Here is an 18,334-nt window from a genome sequence, read left to right as displayed (position 1 = left end):
TGTGTGGAACTGTGTGTGACGAGCGTTGTTTGTCCACTCAGAGCTGATACGGCTTCACGGCGGCTGTTCGAGTCTGTCACGAGTGTTATGGTGGAGGACTTTCGTGAGTGCTGTCACAGTTTTCCACACAGTTCTGATTTGTGCGAGTGTAGAAAAATACCATCGTGTCAGCAGTTTTGGGATTTTTTTTTTTTTTTTCTCGTGAACCGTTCTTGGCGTATATGGTTGAACACCGTTGACACACCCTTTCTGTGGAAGCCTCGGGTGGATCGATGTTAGATTTAGTTCCTTATGTGTTTGACTTTGATGCGTTCGAGGTGTTACTGATGTGAGGGGCTCGGTCGAAGCTCGGCAGCGGAGCAGGTTCGATCCAACGGCCCTGACAGATGAGCAAATGAGCCTCTTTCCCTGCGCTCTGCTGTGTGCTGACGAGTGAACGCGACCTGTTCCACTTCTCCCGCCGTTTGTTAGCTTTGTTCAGTTCATAGCGTCATGCTAAGGCTTTCAGAGTGGTCGCGTCTCAGCCAGCTGTAAATGAGACTGAGCGCGTGAGCATTATATTCAGAAAGAAAGAACATACATGAGGGTCGTTTTTCTGAATGATCTTGAATCTCACATTATTTACAGTATGACCCATGTCTGTTAGAAACAATGACAGTGGTGCAAAAGACTCATTTAAACATGTTTCACACGCTTTAGTTGAGGATATCTTCAGTGAAGGTGATTCTCGTTGCTTCAAAAAAGGACGAGCAGGCACAAACGGTGCAGAGGACTGGAGCCCTTTGTGTTTTCGCTCTGCCTGTTTAATAACTCCTGACCTGTGGTTTGTTGACAGCGAGCTGCAGTCTCTCTCACTGCGGGGGGAGGGGTGCACATTTCCTTCTCCGTGCATGCCCTTATTATGGTCGGACAGGTGGACTGAAGTGGCGGCGGTCCAGAATCATGGAGCTTTTATCACAATGCGGCGTCATGTTTTGGCTTGAGGCTGTGATTTAGATTATTTGGGAGGTTTGTGTGTGAAAGTAGGTTCTGTGACATGTGACTGAACTTAAAATTAAACAGCTTAATCATTATCGCGGTTTATAGATCTACCCTATGAAAACAGTTTACTGTGTGTGTGAATTTATGTGTTTATGATCTTGCTTGGTCCAAGTTTAATTGTGTGTGTGTCCTCGTGCGTCACAAACACACGGAGTCACTATTAGTGACCTTACAAACGAAGGAGCACGACGTATTTATCTGCTGCTATTACTGTGTACACTGTGAGTGCATGTGAGCTGGCTGAGGTTTGTTTATGTGGCACGTGTGTGACATCTGAACAGGTGTGTGCGACAAAGGTAGCTGTGCTGGACAGGTGTGAATGGAGTCGACCATGTCAACCTTGCAGGCAGGCTATTTTTGCACTGCGCATATTGTATTTATACTGGCTGTATGTTAACTTGAACTCTTTTAGATACACACCACTCTCACACACTTGTACATGCAGATATGCAACAAAAGCAAAAGAACAGAAGAGATGGAAAGACGAGAGTGAAAGAATATACCTGTCTGTGTAATTTAAGTGCTACAGAAGGACCTTTATTCAAACTAACTGCACTTGAAAGAATGGGGTTATGGGCTTAATGTTTAAAGCTGCAGTGAAAGTGCCCTGTCTTCATCCATCACGAGCACACGGGATGATCCTCTAAGACACTTTACATGGACGATAAACGTTTCATAAAAAAGAACGAGTGCACATGTGCCGTTTTAAAGCTCTGCTTGCTGTTTTCTGCGTCGCAGGCCCTGTGCAGCAGCTTTGTGTCCACAGGTAAAAAAAAAAAGAAATGCACCAGATCTTGAAACACTAGAGCGCAAAGCTGTGCGAGATAATGGGGAACTGTAGATGGATGCGTGCAGGCATTCCAGACGACCACTACACCAGCATATTTCCATAATTAAATCACCCGTCCCTGATTGAAGGTGCTAATTAGGGAAATCAGCTACTGAGGACTTCTGTAATTAAATCAGCGCACTTCTCGATGCGAAAGACTCGCCGCCAGTGAGGGACAATTACAAAGAGGTCAGGTGGAAACGAAGGCCGTCCTGCAGGTTCATGCAAATATCCAGAAGGGTGAAGTCTGATGTTTTATTTCTGGGTCGAGGATTGGCCGAGACAGAGAAACTGAGCTGTGTAAGTGTAAACAGCGCCTTGACGTAGCAGGAGTAACACTCACTCTGGGCTAATAATCAGGTCAGCTGAAGTGTGTGTGTGTGTGTGTGTGTGTGTGTGTGTGTGTGTGTGTGTGTGTGTGTGTGTGTGTGTGTGTGTGTAGCACCGCAGTGGGCAGGAGGTACATTCCTTTGACACAGCAGCAAGTCAGGACGATGGTCAGTGAGTCGTGAGAGTTATGTCACAGGTAAACACAGGACAATCCCAGGCAGCCGCCGTCCGACCAGGAAGTGATGTAGTCATGATGTCATGAAGAAAGATGTTGTTTAATTGGCATCAAGGTGTATTTAACACACCTGGATCTTCCACTTATATTCTTTGTAATAATGGAGAATCACATCACAAGGCAGCGTTTGCCTCTTCGGTGCATAATATTACTATTTTCCACCAAACCAGGCGACAGCAGGGCTCAGCTGTGCGGATGCTGAACGGGTCTGCTCAGAGTGTATCTTGCTCATTGGCGCCCCTCTGAGGCCAGCAGCGGTAACTCCAGGCGGCGCCGCGGTTGCGTCAGCTCTTTGATGGACAGCCGAGCTGGTTGACATTATTAAGAGCTCCGAGCTTGTACAAATGGGAAGAGGGATGTGTGTGCGTGTAGGAACATGCGTGTATGTACGTGTCAGCTGTATTGAGGGTCAGCAGCCCTGATTCCCCTTGGGGGTGGTTGGAGGGGGGGGTGGGCGTAGGTATGACAGGCATTCAGCAGGACTACCGTGACCTCATTTTACAAGAAGGACCTGTAAAAAGGCCCCGGCCGGGCTGAGCCAGGGCAGACCGACAGGTGTGGAGAGACAGAGGAGCGGAGGGGGGGGGTGATTCCAGCATGGAGGGTGACTTCATGCCTGCAGACAACCACAGGCATTAAAACAGACCCGAGGGGTGAGCTAACAGAGGAACAGAAATAATAGATTTAGCCGTCACACGTATGGCAGGTAATTGTTTTTTTGTTTTTTTTTTAATCCCGCGGTGCTCCGCTAAGCACTTTGGATTTAATGAATTCTGCATTATGTCAGTTATTATGAGGTTAATTGACTCGTTGATTCCAGTTACCGCCGGTTGAGCTTCTAACAGCTGTCCTTTGATGTTGCCGAGGTGTCACCCCTCTCATCTTACCCACACTCTCTCAAGTGATTATTTTATACACTGGCGTATTCTTCAATCCATTCCTTCCTCCCCTTCTCCTCCTCCTCCTCCTCCTCCTCCTCCTCCTCCTCCTTTCTCTGCATCTTGGACCCCCTTACAGTTCACCTCAGGAATCCTGCCTTCTCAGCTGTCCGGTGGTGTCCCATAGCAACCCGATTTAGCCCTCCTCCACCCCCCCCCACCCCTCTGCTCCTCAGTCTTTTCTCCTCCTCCTCTACCTAATTTAGCCCCCACCCTCCCCCTCCTCCTTCGGCTCCCCGCCTCCTCCTTCGCACACCTTCTCGTCTCCTCTCCGGCTCGGCCTGGTGGCCCGCGTGTGCTGGATTAGGAGTCTGTCTAAATTTGGTCATGCATGGCAAAGGAGACAAGCACCTGCTGGGACCCCGGCCGGTTGGACAGGCGGCCTCCTCTCCTCTCCAGACCCTTACATCAAATTACACCAGGGCCTGGGCATTCCTGTCACTCCTCTCACTTCTCCACTTCGCTGCCTCTCTCTTTCTCTTCCTACGACTGTTTTTCTTTGGCCCTCAAATTCTGAAATTGAGTTGGAGTCGAGTAATGCCTCACAGGAGGGACGCCGGATTTGTCTGTCCGAACGATGTGCAAAGTTTGTGAAAGAAAATGTGATTTAGCGCGTTCCAGCGAGCCACTCGTAAAACAAGTGCTCAGAAGTCAAAGTACCAATACCACAATATGAGAATACTTCATTCCAAGTAAAAGTCCAGCAGCTGCAGGTGTGACAGATTGTACTTGAGCGTTTTTATTTGTTTTTATTATACGTCTGTATATCTGATTACAGTGTTTTTTGTTGTCTTTATATAGGAGAGTTATCTTAACGTTATGGCTGCTTGAAGTGGAGTCGCTTGGTACTAGTTTATGCACATTACGTAGTTTAATCTATAATAAGACATTTTATAAGACGATCGTGTGTCTGTATAAAATACTCCTCTGCGCAGTAAGCACTGGTGTCACATAAATGAAGTACAATATTAGGAGCAGTATTCCACTCAAATGCAGTGGAGTAATTGCATCAGAAGTGATTGTCATTGATTGTTTTTTGCGGCGTCCCAGCGTTTACGGAGCCAGGGTTGCGCTCCGCTGCTGTGCAAATGTTAATACAAAGATGGCGAGTCGAGATTACATGATGGAAAGAGCACCTGTAGCTCCCTGCGCACGTCACGGCCTTTTACTTTTAACACATTTGAGCACCGTGGTGGTGCTCTCGTACCTCAGCTAATTACCTCAGCTTGTACTACCTCACTTAATCGGTCCGTAACATCTCAAAGTATCAAGAAATGTCATCTTGAATTGACAGAGAAAAGCAGAAAATCAGCAGGATTTAGAAGGCGGAACAATGTCGTATTCGGGGTCTGTCAGCTGTCTTTTGATCAGTTCATCAGATAATGGTTTCAGCTCTCCGTGCACATAGAGCTGTGAGGTGTCTCTCTGCGTTGTGCACTCTGTTTCTCCTCTTCCTCTCCTCTCCCACTGAGTCACTCGCGTGGTTTCTCTCTGGTTTCTTTTCCCTCCCCGTCTCCTCTCCGTCTGTCTGTGCTGCTTTGCCTCTCCGTTCACCCGTGTGGACGCGGGGTGCGCGGCGATAGACGTGGAAGCACACGTGGATGTCAGCTCACGCCCACGCACTGTACAAGGACGTGTACATTTTGATTTCTAGATTGTTTAATGCGCTCTGCTGAAATGGAAAATTTATGCTCTCACCTGCTGAGCACAAACCCTGTTTCATTGCTAATTTATACATCTCTCTCTCGCTCTGTCTCGGCTCAGTCTTTCTCTCCTCACTCTGCCCACGCGATCATCTGTAGTTAGTTATTCAGCTCATGTACTTATTCTGCTTCTGCACCCACACAACCTCCAAACCCCGTCAAAGTTTTGGCTCTACAGTAGCAGCCCGAGCGCACCGTCTGAACACACACATCCCATGTTCACATTCGAAGCTAAACACCATGAAAGCCTCTCAAAACACCATTCAGCGATTGATTGAATGGCCTGATGGAGCCAATTGAACTGTCCCTGACGCGAGCCTCCGATGCCATTAGGCGATTTTCCAGACAGACCGAAAGCAAGCACTCAGCGGCTGAGAGCCATTTACATCACTGTCTGTATTCGGCCCATTATACACAGCAGTGTCACCTAATGAGCAGTTTGGGTTCCAACATGTGAGATCTGGCTTTTGAGAGACGAAGCACCTACTCTTGCAAAATGCTTGACACAACACAGACCAAATACAGGACTTTATCGCAAGTATCCTCCAGGCTTAGCGTTTGTAACTCTAATAGACTGATCACACTGTACTGAAATGACCTGGTAAACAGTTAATTAGCACAATAGATAATGAAAGAATAGCTTGAAAAGGCGGTGACGATACACAGGATTAATCCAGCATCTCCTGCATTAACGGGCAGAACGCTGATGTGTGTGTGGTTTTTCTGTAGCAGCCATTTGAGCATTATTTAATGGAGGGAAACACAGCGGATACCCGTGTGCGCTCACGTGGCAGCTCTCGAATCAGAGGCTGCAGAGTTATTTACATACCCTCCCTGCTGCCTTCATACTGCTGCAGGGATTTACTGAACTGTCGGAAGAAGCTTTTCAACAACACGCACTGTGAGAGTGGCTCATATTAACGTATGAGATCAATGCAGACCGCTGCAGTCCTGCTTTAACCACGTTAAAATGTGTTTCCGGTGCTGATTTGAACATATGTACTGACTGAGCAGCGTTTGGTTGAAGTCATTTATTTTCCGGTGACGTTCTAACGTTTGAATGAACCTCCCGCCTGCTTGTGCACCGCTATCCACCTGTGCACCATGCGCTCTCCGTTTGCCACCAAAATGCCAATCGGATGCAAATTTCAAGGCCGGCGGTGCCGCTTGCACATGTTTTTTTCAGACTCAGATGTAAGCTGGTGGCTTGAGGCGACGCAGCTGTGATGCTGAGTGTGTCGGCATCGGGAGGGAGACGAGCGACGGGGCTATGGCCGCCTCTCATCTGTGAACTTGTAGGTATTGCAAGCAAATAAAAATCAGCAAGCCAAGAAATTTCCCAAAAAGCTTCTGCATCATAATTTCATGAGCGTTTTGGTGAGGCTTCAGTAGTGCTGCCCATGAACTCCATGGAGGGCTGCACCCAACGGCTATTCAGTTTATCATTGATAAATCGGTATGAATTTTCTGATTAACCAGTCTTTAAAATCACATAAAATAGTGAAAAATAGAAAATTTTCCAAGGTAAAATCTTCAAATACTGTTAATGTTTTCTGAATCCACAGAGATATTTAATTTACACTGAATTTAAAACAGGGGAAAACATCCAAGAGGCTTGAAGTAGAAAATACGTAGTAAAAGTACATTTGCTTGATAAATGGCTGTGAAGGGTTGTTACTTGTTACAGGAGCTGGACAGACCGCACCAGATTTCCACAAATAATTTATTCATTTTGCGAATAAATTATTCACGCGCACATTTTTCTTTCATCTTTTTTTCCCCCCTTTTTGTGATATATTTACTCTAATCGACGAGTAAATGCATTTCACTCCTGTGATGTTGCAGCGTTTGATTTTCTAACCGGATAATAATAATATAAAGCACAAGTTTCAACGTGCTTCAGGACTGTTGAGTCAACAGTGGCCGTCAGACGGACATAAATGTCTCAGAGAGTGTGTGTGTGTGTGTGTGTGTGTGTGTGTGTGTGTGTGTGTGTGTGTGTGTGTGTGCGCGCTCTCACCGTCAGCAGCCACAGTAACAACAAGGTCACAAACTAAAGTGGACGGTTCAGGTCTCGCTAAGCAGATTTGACCCTGCTCACAGAAGATGAACATCAAGCTGTGTGTGTGTGTGTGTGTGTGTGTGTGTGTGTGTGTGTGTGTGTGTGTGTGTGTGTGTGGTTACTGTGCTTGCTGTCAGTGTCTGTGGAAGCACTTGTCAGACGGTGGGATGGGGGACAGACAGGTAACCTCCTCTGCTCTCCCTCTCTCAGACCTTCACAGCTTGGTGTAACTCCCACTTGAGGAAGGCCGGGACACAGATCGAGAACATTGAAGAGGATTTCAGAAATGGCCTCAAACTCATGCTGCTGCTGGAGGTCATATCAGGTGGATCTCACACTGGAGGACACACACACACACACATTCGTTGGTCATTTACTGGCTCATTGTGGATGAGATACTGTATCCAACCATGATGTGATGCTGTTTGGAAACTCTTCAAGATGGAAAACAATCAGGTTTCTGTCGCTCCCTTTGGTGCTTTCTTTGAGGATAAGAGACACGTTTCTATGAGCTGATGCTCTTGAAGGATCATTTTAGATTTAATGACTTAATAAGACATACATCCTTTTTTTGTCCGTCGTCATTTCAGCCACCGCTCCTCTCAGTGATGGTAGCATTTCGCTCATTAGCATAATCTCAGAGACACTTTGAAGCAACACAGGTGAAGAAAAGTCAGTTATATTCCATTTATTGACAAAACCAACAGGTATTTGGAGGTGAAGTTTTGAGTTGTTTGGCCTATAAAATGCCAGAAAATTGTAGAAACTATTATTTTTCATAGCAGAAGGCGACGTCCTCAGATATGAAACGGAGAAACTCAGCAAATCCTCACATTTCAGAAGCTGCAGGACATGTTTGCTCGGCGATTAATCTATTATCAAATCAACTCATCTATCATCAAATCTTGTCTTTCAGGCGAGAGGCTGCCCAAACCCGACAAAGGCAAGATGCGTTTCCACAAGATCGCCAACGTGAACAAAGCCCTGGACTTCATCTGCAGCAAGGGGGTCAAACTGGTGTCTATTGGTGCTGAGGGTGAGTCCCGCTTTCACCAGAGACCTCCGCTGTTTCCCTCCCTCTGCCACCTATTTCCATCTCTTTTAATTAATATGCCAAGGTCACCTATTATTTGCATTTCTTGGACCTGTTTCTGAGCACCAGATGGCTGCTGAAGTTCAGCACGTCAGGAGAATTCAGATGAGTTGGCAGTGACAGGAAAGTAAACTACGGATCCCCCAACTGGCAACAAAGACCAAGAATTAGCTGCAAGACACGAGTGTTTTAATTCATGCTGAAGTATTTTACTTCACATGCTGCATATTCAAAGCTGTGTGAAAGCACCTTTTTTTGCCTTTTTGTTGATTGAAATTTATGTTAAATAATTCAAAAAAATCTGCTCATCACTTAAAGCTTTTTTTTAAGTGCAGGGAAACAGCAGCTTGTTAAAGATGACAGAAGAGTTACAGGAGATAAAAACAAACAGTTAAAGGGGAAAAACAACAACGGTAATAACTGAACTGGAGTTTTGAACAGCGAGGATCTCGCACGTCTGCCCGACTCTCTGAGGTTAAACCGACTAAACGCTCGGCAGGGTAAAACCTGCTCAGACTGACAAGTTCGCCTCAGTGTGTTTCTGTGTGACTTTGATTTTCCTCAGTCTAATTGCTGGATTCCTTTTGAGCCTTCAGGCCGAGTGAAATTCACTGCGTCTCAGCAGCAGCAGCAGCTCCAAAAGGCTCAAAGAGACACAACATCTAACCTCCACAGACGAGTCGTGACTGAGAGACCTGCTGAGACGTGTGTGTGTGTGTGTGTGTGTGTGTGTGTGTGTGTGTGTGTTTATTCCTCTGACAGAAATTGTCGACGGTAACGTGAAGATGACTCTTGGTATGATCTGGACCATCATCCTGCGCTTTGCCATCCAGGACATCTCCGTGGAAGGTGTGTGTGTGTGTGTTTGCTTTGAAAATAAATACATTAACATTAAAAAACAACTTAAAGTAGAATTTGTTAGTTTGCACAGAGCCAGGCTAGTTGTTTCCCCCCGTTTTAAGCCTTTGTGCTAAGCTAAGCTAACTAACAGCTGATCATAGTGTCATATTTATCATACACATATGAGACGTGTTGCTCTGCTCATCTAACCCGACAAGTCAAGCTGTTCCTTTAAATCTTCAGGTTATTTCAAATGAATATCAGCGCTGCTAAAACATTTTTGATGCTTGTACAAAATTCACATTTGATACTTCGTCGCTCTTGAAGTGGCATAAAAATCAAGAGATTTCACTCCTGAGGGGTGAAAAGCGCAGACATCACAGAATACTACGTTCAGATTACTTTGGCGTAGCGTTTCACACGTCAGTCCTGTGCGAGCGGCGTCAAGGTCGGCGGCGTCCTCGCACATTTCACGCCTGTGTATTTACTGCTCTGTGTGATTTGTGGCGTACTTGGTGCAGTCAGTCACGTCCTGCGATGCAGCCCGTCTAACACGTTCCCCTGAACTTTATCTGCACCTCGTGTCATTTCATTAAACCCCCGCGTCGTCGGGCGGGTCGACTGTTCGGCCTGTCCTTCCTCACACTCTGACCCTCACCTGCAGGTCGTCTTCGTTAGCTCTCCTCTTATTTTCTGCTGTCTCGTAGCTTGACTTCCTTTGCCGTCGACCTCCTTCTAGCCTCTCATAACGGCTCTTCTCTCCACTGGTGCAGTAAATGAAGTCTTTCAGCCAGCAGCTGCACTTTAAAAATAAAGTTTACCGTAAATTAACAAATATATCAGCTGCAGACAGAGTGACAGCACGCCTGGACCTCACCATACGGCTTTTCTTCTGTGCTTTCTTTACACGGTTTATCCACTTTTCACCTGTATTCTCTCCTTTTGTGATAATAATGCTTGAATAAATGCTGCAGTGCTCACCTTCTCCCTCTCTGACTCTTTCCAGAGACCTCTGCTAAGGAGGGTCTGCTGCTGTGGTGCCAGAGGAAGACTGCCCCCTACAGGAACGTCAACGTGCAGAACTTCCACATCAGGTGGGTGCATGACGCCAAACTGTGGCCTTAACGGGGAACTGCAGCCATCTTTTTCTTAAATCTAATGTTCTACCATGTTTATTCCTTTCTTCTCTCCTCCTCATCCTCCTTTATCTAATGAACCCTCCCACCTTCCTCTCTGGTGTTTCGCCCACTTTTCATTGGTCTTCTCGCGGCTCAGTTGGAAGGACGGCCTGGCTCTGTGCGCCCTCATCCACAGACACAGACCTGACCTCATTGACTACTCCAAACTGAGAAAGGTGCCTCTCCTTCCTTCCTTCCTTCCTTCCTGTTTCCTTCCCACTCGCATCTTTCACCTCAGTACTGAGTTTCTGTGTGTCTGGTGTGTGATCATCCAGTGCAAACATCGTGTCGTAACCTAAAATCTTCTGTATGTGTGTTATGATTCTTGCCTTCTCTTTGTGGCTTCATGATGAATCCAGTGCAGTCTCACATGTGTGGCTCACAGTCGTTGTTTCTTCTCGTAGGATGACCCCATTGGTAACCTGAACACTGCCTTCGAGGTGGCTGAGAAGTTCCTGGACATCCCCAAGATGCTCGACGCTGAAGGTGAAACTGTGAATCAGAATCCTGAAACGATCAAAGTGACAAACGCCTGCGGGAACTTGTGCCGACACACTCTGATAACAGCACATGTCGGCAAACGGTGCAAGGACGAGAGATCCCTCTCAACCATCTGCATTAAAACATGAATAAAAGCATCTGTAACTGATGGTTCTGACCTCCGGAAATGTGTTTTTTAGCTCATGAATAAAGTGACTCACAGATACAAACTTAAATCATGATGTTCTTACTTTACGCTGGCAGTCATTTTGAGTGTGTGCGTCATTTCATCATTTCATTTTTTTCCGCCCTCAGATATCGTGAACACACCCAAACCCGACGAGAAGGCCATCATGACCTACGTGTCCTGCTTCTACCACGCCTTCGCTGGCGCTGAGCAGGTCTGAGCAGATTTTATTTATTCTGTGGAGCTGATTTTTTTAATTGATTAGAACAGATGGCACATAAAACACAATCGACATGATAGAACAGCAGTCCTAATGAATAAATATGAGGTTGTAAATGCATATTAATGGTTACTCTCTGCCTCTCTCAGGCTGAGACAGCTGCCAACCGTATCTGCAAGGTGCTGGCCGTCAACCAGGAGAACGAGAAACTGATGGAGGAGTACGAGAAGCTGGCCAGCGAGGTGAGAAACCGCTGCAGCCCAACACTCCCACGCTCAGTCTGTCCTGCACATCCTCCTCTGCAGCCACGCGTCAATGTTTCAACTCACTGCTTTTCTCTTAAACTTGACGATCCTCTGACCGACTGCACACGACAGCTCGATAATGTGATGAGAGGTGGAAGTTTTACAGGCACGGAGTTGAGAAAAGTACACATTTAGAGTACACAGAAATGATGACAACGTAGTAGAATACTGCAAATATCTAACACTGAACCACACTTTTCCTTAACAAGGCGGCTGAACGTGACGTGTCCTGTACACCAAGAAGATGCTTCAGCTGTTTAAAGAAGTGTAGCAGCTACAGATTATTTTGATTATTGATTATTCTGTTGAGGCGAATCATGTTCAAGTGTAACAGACAACAATGAATCCCCTCACTTCCCTCCTCTCTGCAGCTGCTGGAGTGGATCCGCCGCACCATCCCCTGGCTGGAGAACCGCGTGGCGGAGCAGACCATGCGCTCCATGCAGCAGAAGCTGGAGGATTTCCGCGACTACCGCCGCATCCACAAGCCGCCCCGCGTGCAGGAGAAGTGCCAGCTGGAGATCAACTTCAACACCCTGCAGACCAAGCTGAGACTCAGCAACAGGCCCGCCTTCATGCCCTCCGAGGGCAAGATGGTGTCGGTGAGCGGGGCGGATTTTTAGCTCAGTATATCATCGCTGCCGCACGGCGTAATTGAAGATTTTCGGGCTTTAGCATCAGTTGGAGGATTATTTCCCCCCTGTGGTGTTTTTTTATGCCCTAAAGCTTCGAAAATCCTTTCAAACCCTCCAGCATTGTGATCCAACAAAAATAAGACCGTAACCTTAAGTAACAACAGCAGCAACGAAAAAGTATCAGCTGAAAGAAGGAAAAACTCGAAGAGCACAAAACGTTTCGCAGACGCTGGAGCCGAGTTTGAAATGCAAACAGGAGCTGCACTTCGTTTTCAAACTAATTTCAAATTTTCTCCCTGAAATTTACATAGATATTAAAATGTTCTCGAGGCATACATTTCATTATTCACGTTCTGAACGCTCGGCTCCCTCTAACAAGTGTCAACAACACTCTCCTCCAGGATATCGCCAACGCCTGGAAGGGTCTGGAGCAGGTGGAGAAGGGCTACGAGGAGTGGCTGCTGACCGAGATCCGCCGCCTGGAGAGACTCGATCACCTGGCTGAGAAGTTCAAGCAGAAGTGCGCCATGCATGAGGCCTGGACCGGAGGTAGGGGCCGCAGAAAGGTGCGATGAACATGATTTCCGGCGCTCCAGGATCACACAGAGGGAGGGGAGAGCGAGGAGTGCGAGCAAGAGCCATTTTGTGTTTGTCCACTGTGACCTTCAGAGGGTTAATAAGAGATAGAATTTAATGGAGGGCTGGATGGAGGAGTTAGACGAAGGGAGACGACGTGAAGATTAGGTCATGAAACGTTTCCACCGCAGGTCAAACCATCCGTGTGTTTCAGGTAAGGAGGACCTGCTGTCCCAGAAGGACTACGAGTCGGCCTCTCTGATGGAGATCAGGGCCCTGATGAGGAAGCACGAGGCGTTCGAGAGCGACCTTGCCGCTCACCAGGACAGAGTGGAGCAGATCGCCGCCATCGCTCAGGAGCTGAAGTAAGAGGCTGGGAAGAGGTGTGGGAAAATGGTGATGAGGAATGAGATTAGAGATTATGTTAGATTAAGGGTCTTATTTGGAAACTGTAGGAGGGACAGGAGAGGAGAAAGTGAGCGACTGAAGTGTTTTAGGACTCCTAATGGCCGTGACATGCTGAGAGCAGACGAGGATGTGAGCGCAGCCAAGAACAAAAGATGCAACAGATGAGTGGAGAGCATTTTAATGAGAGGAATAAAAAGATGAAAGGATGGTTCATGAAAGAGCAGAAACCTCTGATCTCACGGTTTCCTCATTCCTCACCACTCCTCAGGGCCCTTTTTTTCCCCACACATAGTTTTGAGATGATCTCTTTGATGCTATATACGGTCTAATATGGGCTGAATATGTATGCGTGCCACCCATAATTTATCATTCATTACTTCAAAAGGAGATATTAAATACTCGAAAGCAGAATGTTCTGAGATGACCCCTCAAAGTGGCATCAAATGCTCCGATGGAGATTCCAGATATTTGCGAAGAAGAAGCTGAGTGTACTTTTAAAAGGTGGTATTTTGTTCGCAAACCAGCGGTGAATTTGACAACTGACCTCGAGTTCCTCATGAGTGCAGATGATCAGCGGTGGCGCTCTGTTGTCTCCTGCAGTGAGCTGGACTATCACGATGCTGCCACAGTCAACTCCCGCTGCCAGGGCATCTGCGACCAGTGGGACAACCTGGGTACCCTGACCCAGAAGAGGAGGGACGCGCTGGAGGTGAAACACTCTGACTCATGACGGCGCTGTGGTCGTGCAGCTCAAAGACGGGTTCTTCATGTACCAAAACCTTTGTTTTCGTGCGTCTGCAGCGTGTGGAGAAGCTGTGGGAGACTATTGACCAGCTGTACCTGGAGTTTGCCAAGAGGGCGGCGCCCTTCAACAACTGGATGGACGGAGCCATGGAGGACCTGCAGGACATGTTCATTGTCCACAGCATTGAGGAGATCCAGGTACAGCCGGACGACACAGTCTTGATATATTATTTGTAATCATCTTACGGCCCTGCTGGACATTAAAATAAATGATCCAGCCATCACAATCCACAGGAAAACGTCGATTTCTGTTGTTACATGCTGCAGAAAATCAATAGAAAAGTCTCCAACTTTTCTCTTAATTGACAGTTTGCCTGAATAAATATGAACCGTGTCTGGAAAAGTAAAAAATTAAGATTCGGGAAACTCCTTTGAGTCTGTAATTGAGTTTGCTTCTGACCTCAGACATTACTGCACAGTTTTGGCAGACTTTTCTGTCCATTAGTACAAAATAAAACGCTCAGGGTGAGTTTTTCTGTAAATGCTGGTAAGCGAACGTCTCGAGCTAATCTCATTAAAACTCAACGTGTTCTCCCTCAGAGTCTGATCACCGCTCACGACCAGTTCAAGGCCACTCTGCCCGAGGCCGACAAGGAGCGCATGGCCACCATGGGCATCCACAACGAGATCCTGAAGATCGCCCAGACCTACGGCATCAAGCTATCCGGAGTCAACCCGTACACCAACCTCTCCCCCCAGGACATCAGCACTAAGTGGGACACTGTGAGTCCACATGCGGGGGAACACAGGGGATAACTGGTAGATCCAAAACTAAGCAGTTTGTGTAATCTGACGTTGTGTAAACAGGAAATAACCTTCCTCACGCTCTGCATTTGGTCAGCTGGCTAATAATAAGTACAGTGCAAACACAGCGACGGGTCAGAAATAGTACAGTACATGTAGGTTAGAGTGACACTGAATCCTGCTGGCTGCGAGCGCACAGGGCAAATCAAAATAACTGCACAACACAATCCTGCAGATGTGTGTCACCGCAAGACTGCACTGTGGGAACCATGAAATAACTCGAGCTGGACTGAACGGCTATATTGAATTTGCAAACATCACGAAATCTCTTCTTTTGGGGCTGTCGTTTACTCATGAACGTGATCCATCCACCCGCAGGTGAAGCACCTCGTTCCCCTCAGAGACCAAATGCTCCAGGAGGAGGTGGCCAGACAGCAGGCCAACGAGAGACTGAGGCGCCAGTTCGCCGCCCAGGCCAACATCATCGGACCCTGGATCCAAACCAAGATGGAGGTACAGTGTCACCACACCAGGCTGTGGAGGTAGAACAGGAAACTGCACTATAACCACTGCCTCTCTCTGCAGTCAGCAAAACACGATAAAGGCAGGATTTGGGACACTGGAGCACGAAGGATATTGACGACTTTTGACATTTTTTATACAGTGATGGCATTTTTATTGAGTCCTGTGGTGGAATGATAGCAGTAGAGTATGAAGGCAATAAAACACAAGACAGAATTATAGAAAAGTGCAATTCAGTGAAATATTAAGTCTTCGGATGTTTTGATTAACTTTCAGCTCCTCTTCATTCGTGGTTGCTCAGTTGAAAGTAACGAGCAGTCCATTAAAAATAGATGAATCTTTAAGCACCAGATGAAACCCGGTTGTCACAGACTCGGTCTCAGGGCCTCATGCTCTCATCCTGTGACGCCTGCAGGAGATCAGCCACGTGTCCGTGGACATCGCCGGCTCGCTGGAGGAACAGATGAACAGCCTGAAGCAGTACGAGCAGAACATCATCAACTACAAGTCCAACATCGACAAGCTGGAGGGAGACCACCAGCTCAGCCAGGAGTCCCTCATCTTCGACAACAAGCACACCAACTACACCATGGAGGTACAGCGGGCTTTACCGTGGCCACTGCGACGGGCCGAGCCGCCGCCGCCGCCTCTCGTTCCTTTGCTTAACGCCTGTTTTCTCCACCTCTGCAGCACGTCCGCGTGGGCTGGGAACAGCTGCTCACCACCATCGCCAGAACCATCAACGAGGTGGAGAACCAGATCCTGACCCGCGACGCCAAGGGCATCAGCCAGGAGCAGCTCAACGAGTTCAGGGCCTCCTTCAACCACTTCGACAGGGTGAGGCGTTCACTGACCTTGAAAGGGAACCTAACTGTCCGGCATCTGGACGTAAACTGGGGTTATTCAGTAATGTGGTGTTTTTTTTTTCCAGCACCATTAAGAACTTAAAACCTGAACCTTGTTACTATGAGCTGCGTCTTTCCTTTGCAGAAGAGAAACGGCATGATGGACCCAGACGACTTCCGTGCCTGCCTCATCTCAATGGGTTACGATCTGGTCAGTGCCACGTGTGCGGCTTCGCTGTCGTCTGAAACTCGTTAAACCAGCATCAGTTTCCGAGCTTTACCTCAGTTCACTCATCCAAACGTAAAAAGCCGTTTTATGTGCTAATCCCGTCTTTTCTGTCTGACAGGGTGAGGTGGAGTTTGCTCGCATCATGACTCTGGTGGACCCCAACAACACGGGCGTGGTGACCTTCCAGGCCTTCATCGACTTCATGACCCGCGAGACCGCAGAGACCGACACCGCAGAACAGGTCATGGCCTCCTTCAAGATTCTGGCCTCAGACAAGGTAAGCAGACGAACGCAGAGGAGAAGAACGTTTTACCCTCTCAGAAGACTGACGCCACTACAGCCAAATCCAGTTTCTGTCAGCGGATTAGACAGACCTGATTTCCCAGGAGACCCTTGGTCACAGATACATGTTAACTGGAGTTTTAATGGTCTTTTTCTACGCAGAAAAGCACCAAACTGGCAAAGTAACAGTGACAGCAGAGACGCTGCAGAGAAGGAGAGCGAAGAATCTTTGTGCAATTAAAATTCAGCTTTGATCTGATCCTCTGAAGTTAGTCAGCAGGCTAAAATTAGGCCAGAAGTACGAAAACAAGAGCCAGATTCCCTTTAAATCTGGATTATTAACAGGAAATCTTTCTCGCTTGCTGTTTTGGCTCGGACTGAAAATCACAGCCCGCCTCTTCTCCGTCCTGCAGAATTACATCACAGTGGAGGAGCTGCGCAGGGAGCTGCCGCCCGAGCAGGCCGAGTACTGCATCAGCCGCATGACCAGGTACATCGGAAGCGACTGCCCCTCCGGCGCCCTGGACTACATCTCCTTCTCCAGCGCCCTCTACGGAGAGAGCGACTTATAAACCGCTCCTCCTCCTCCTCCTCCTCCTCCCGTCCCTTCTTCCCAGCTCCCGCTGTTCCCTCCTCTGTGGAGAGAGAGCGATTTAAACCCCTTCCACTGTCCTCCTATATTCTTTGTTCTTATCATTTTTTCCTCTTTCAAATCTTTCTCCCCCTTCTCCCCAACTCCTCCCGTCCCAGAAACACCGCCCAGAGAGGGTGAGAGTCGAAGACTTTGCTCAAAAATCGTAGACGCCGCGTTCGGACCGGTCAGCTCGTCCCTCATTTCTGTCCGAGTGCCTTTAAAAACCAGGAGCGTGCCGGGCATTGCACTGAACGTATGTAAGCAGCATACATATTAACATACCTGCCTTTAGGAGACGATAAACAGGAGGAGGCAGTGAGGGAGAGGAAAGAAAAGGTGCTTTGAGCAAAGCCTCCTGCTCTCCCCCTCTCTATCAGATGACATATTTTTTTTGTAGAAGGGTAATTAAAGAAGAAAACGTGATGAAAATGCTGGTTGGTCAGTTGGTTGTGTATTTGTGCAGATGCATGCTATGTTGAAGTTTAGAAACGCTGCCTTTGTGAGTCCCCGACTCTTAAATCATACGACAAAAACAAAGCCGACGGCATCATTAGGAGCCTGTTTTGAGGCCGCAGAGGGGCCGAGCCGGTCAGGTGCTACCACGTCACAAAGCCAGTGTCACTCTGTTGAATATACCACAGCACTGTGAAACCTGAAGATCTTAAAGCCTTAAGCTCAGGAAGGAACGGAGGGCGAACGGGAGCGCTTAAACTTTGAAGCACTGAATGTTAAGACGACGACAGCAGGCAGAGAGAGCAACTCAGCAAAGCACTGTGGGTAAATATAGACGAAGAGAGGGCCACGGCTGGACTTAAGAACGAAGACGGAAAGACTTACGGCCAGAGAGATCGATCCCACGCACCTCTCTCCTAAATTTAACAAAAAACAGGGAGGCGATTTTGTCTCATCACTGAGGAGGGACAGACTGACAGAGAGAGGTGTCGAGCAGTGAGGGACGACAGGGCTTCAGGAAAGTTGTGGACAGAAGGATCGATACTGTACGTGGGACCACAGCAGGCCTATGTCAGCCAGGAAGCAAGTAGGGTTTTGGTCCCATTGGCGTAATCAGTGCGAGTCGACTCCTCCCCGCGCGTCGCCCGTGCTCCGTTCTCCTCCTCCACATCGCCACCGAAAGCCACACAAGCTCACTTTCACAAATTTTAAAAAGCCACAACTTGGAATAAAAAAGGAAAATTATATTACTAAACAACAGT

At 47.6% G+C, this 18,334-nt stretch overlaps 1 protein-coding gene across 2 annotated transcripts in view; it reads left to right on the top strand.

Annotated features, from left to right (window-relative positions):
* Positions 1-18,331, top strand: part of actn3b (actinin alpha 3b) — a 32,431-nt gene extending 14,100 nt beyond the window's left edge. The window contains exons 4-23 of one of the 2 annotated variants that reach the window (XM_076724439.1): positions 7,349-7,463; positions 8,055-8,174; positions 8,994-9,080; positions 10,078-10,165; positions 10,347-10,425; positions 10,654-10,735; positions 11,045-11,130; positions 11,286-11,378; positions 11,813-12,043; positions 12,478-12,625; positions 12,867-13,017; positions 13,661-13,769; positions 13,862-14,002; positions 14,405-14,587; positions 14,987-15,121; positions 15,546-15,725; positions 15,821-15,967; positions 16,121-16,186; positions 16,323-16,481; positions 16,900-18,331. In XM_076724439.1, the coding sequence (XP_076580554.1) occupies positions 7,349-7,463; positions 8,055-8,174; positions 8,994-9,080; positions 10,078-10,165; positions 10,347-10,425; positions 10,654-10,735; positions 11,045-11,130; positions 11,286-11,378; positions 11,813-12,043; positions 12,478-12,625; positions 12,867-13,017; positions 13,661-13,769; positions 13,862-14,002; positions 14,405-14,587; positions 14,987-15,121; positions 15,546-15,725; positions 15,821-15,967; positions 16,121-16,186; positions 16,323-16,481; positions 16,900-17,058 (2,559 nt within the window). In that variant the 3' untranslated portion in view covers positions 17,059-18,331. Of the gene's footprint in view, positions 1-7,348; positions 7,464-8,054; positions 8,175-8,993; positions 9,081-10,077; positions 10,166-10,346; positions 10,426-10,653; positions 10,736-11,044; positions 11,131-11,285; positions 11,379-11,812; positions 12,044-12,477; positions 12,626-12,866; positions 13,018-13,660; positions 13,770-13,861; positions 14,003-14,404; positions 14,588-14,986; positions 15,122-15,545; positions 15,726-15,820; positions 15,968-16,120; positions 16,187-16,322; positions 16,482-16,899 lie in introns of those variants that run through there. The other variant, XM_076724440.1, reaches the window with a different exon arrangement.
* Positions 18,332-18,334: the final 3 nt, after the last annotated feature.

The sequence above is a fragment of the Chaetodon auriga genome, chromosome 24 (assembly GCF_051107435.1).
Source record: "Chaetodon auriga isolate fChaAug3 chromosome 24, fChaAug3.hap1, whole genome shotgun sequence".
Taxonomy (NCBI): Eukaryota; Metazoa; Chordata; class Actinopteri; order Chaetodontiformes; family Chaetodontidae; genus Chaetodon; species Chaetodon auriga.
This window is presented reverse-complemented; position numbering and strand designations above follow the sequence as displayed.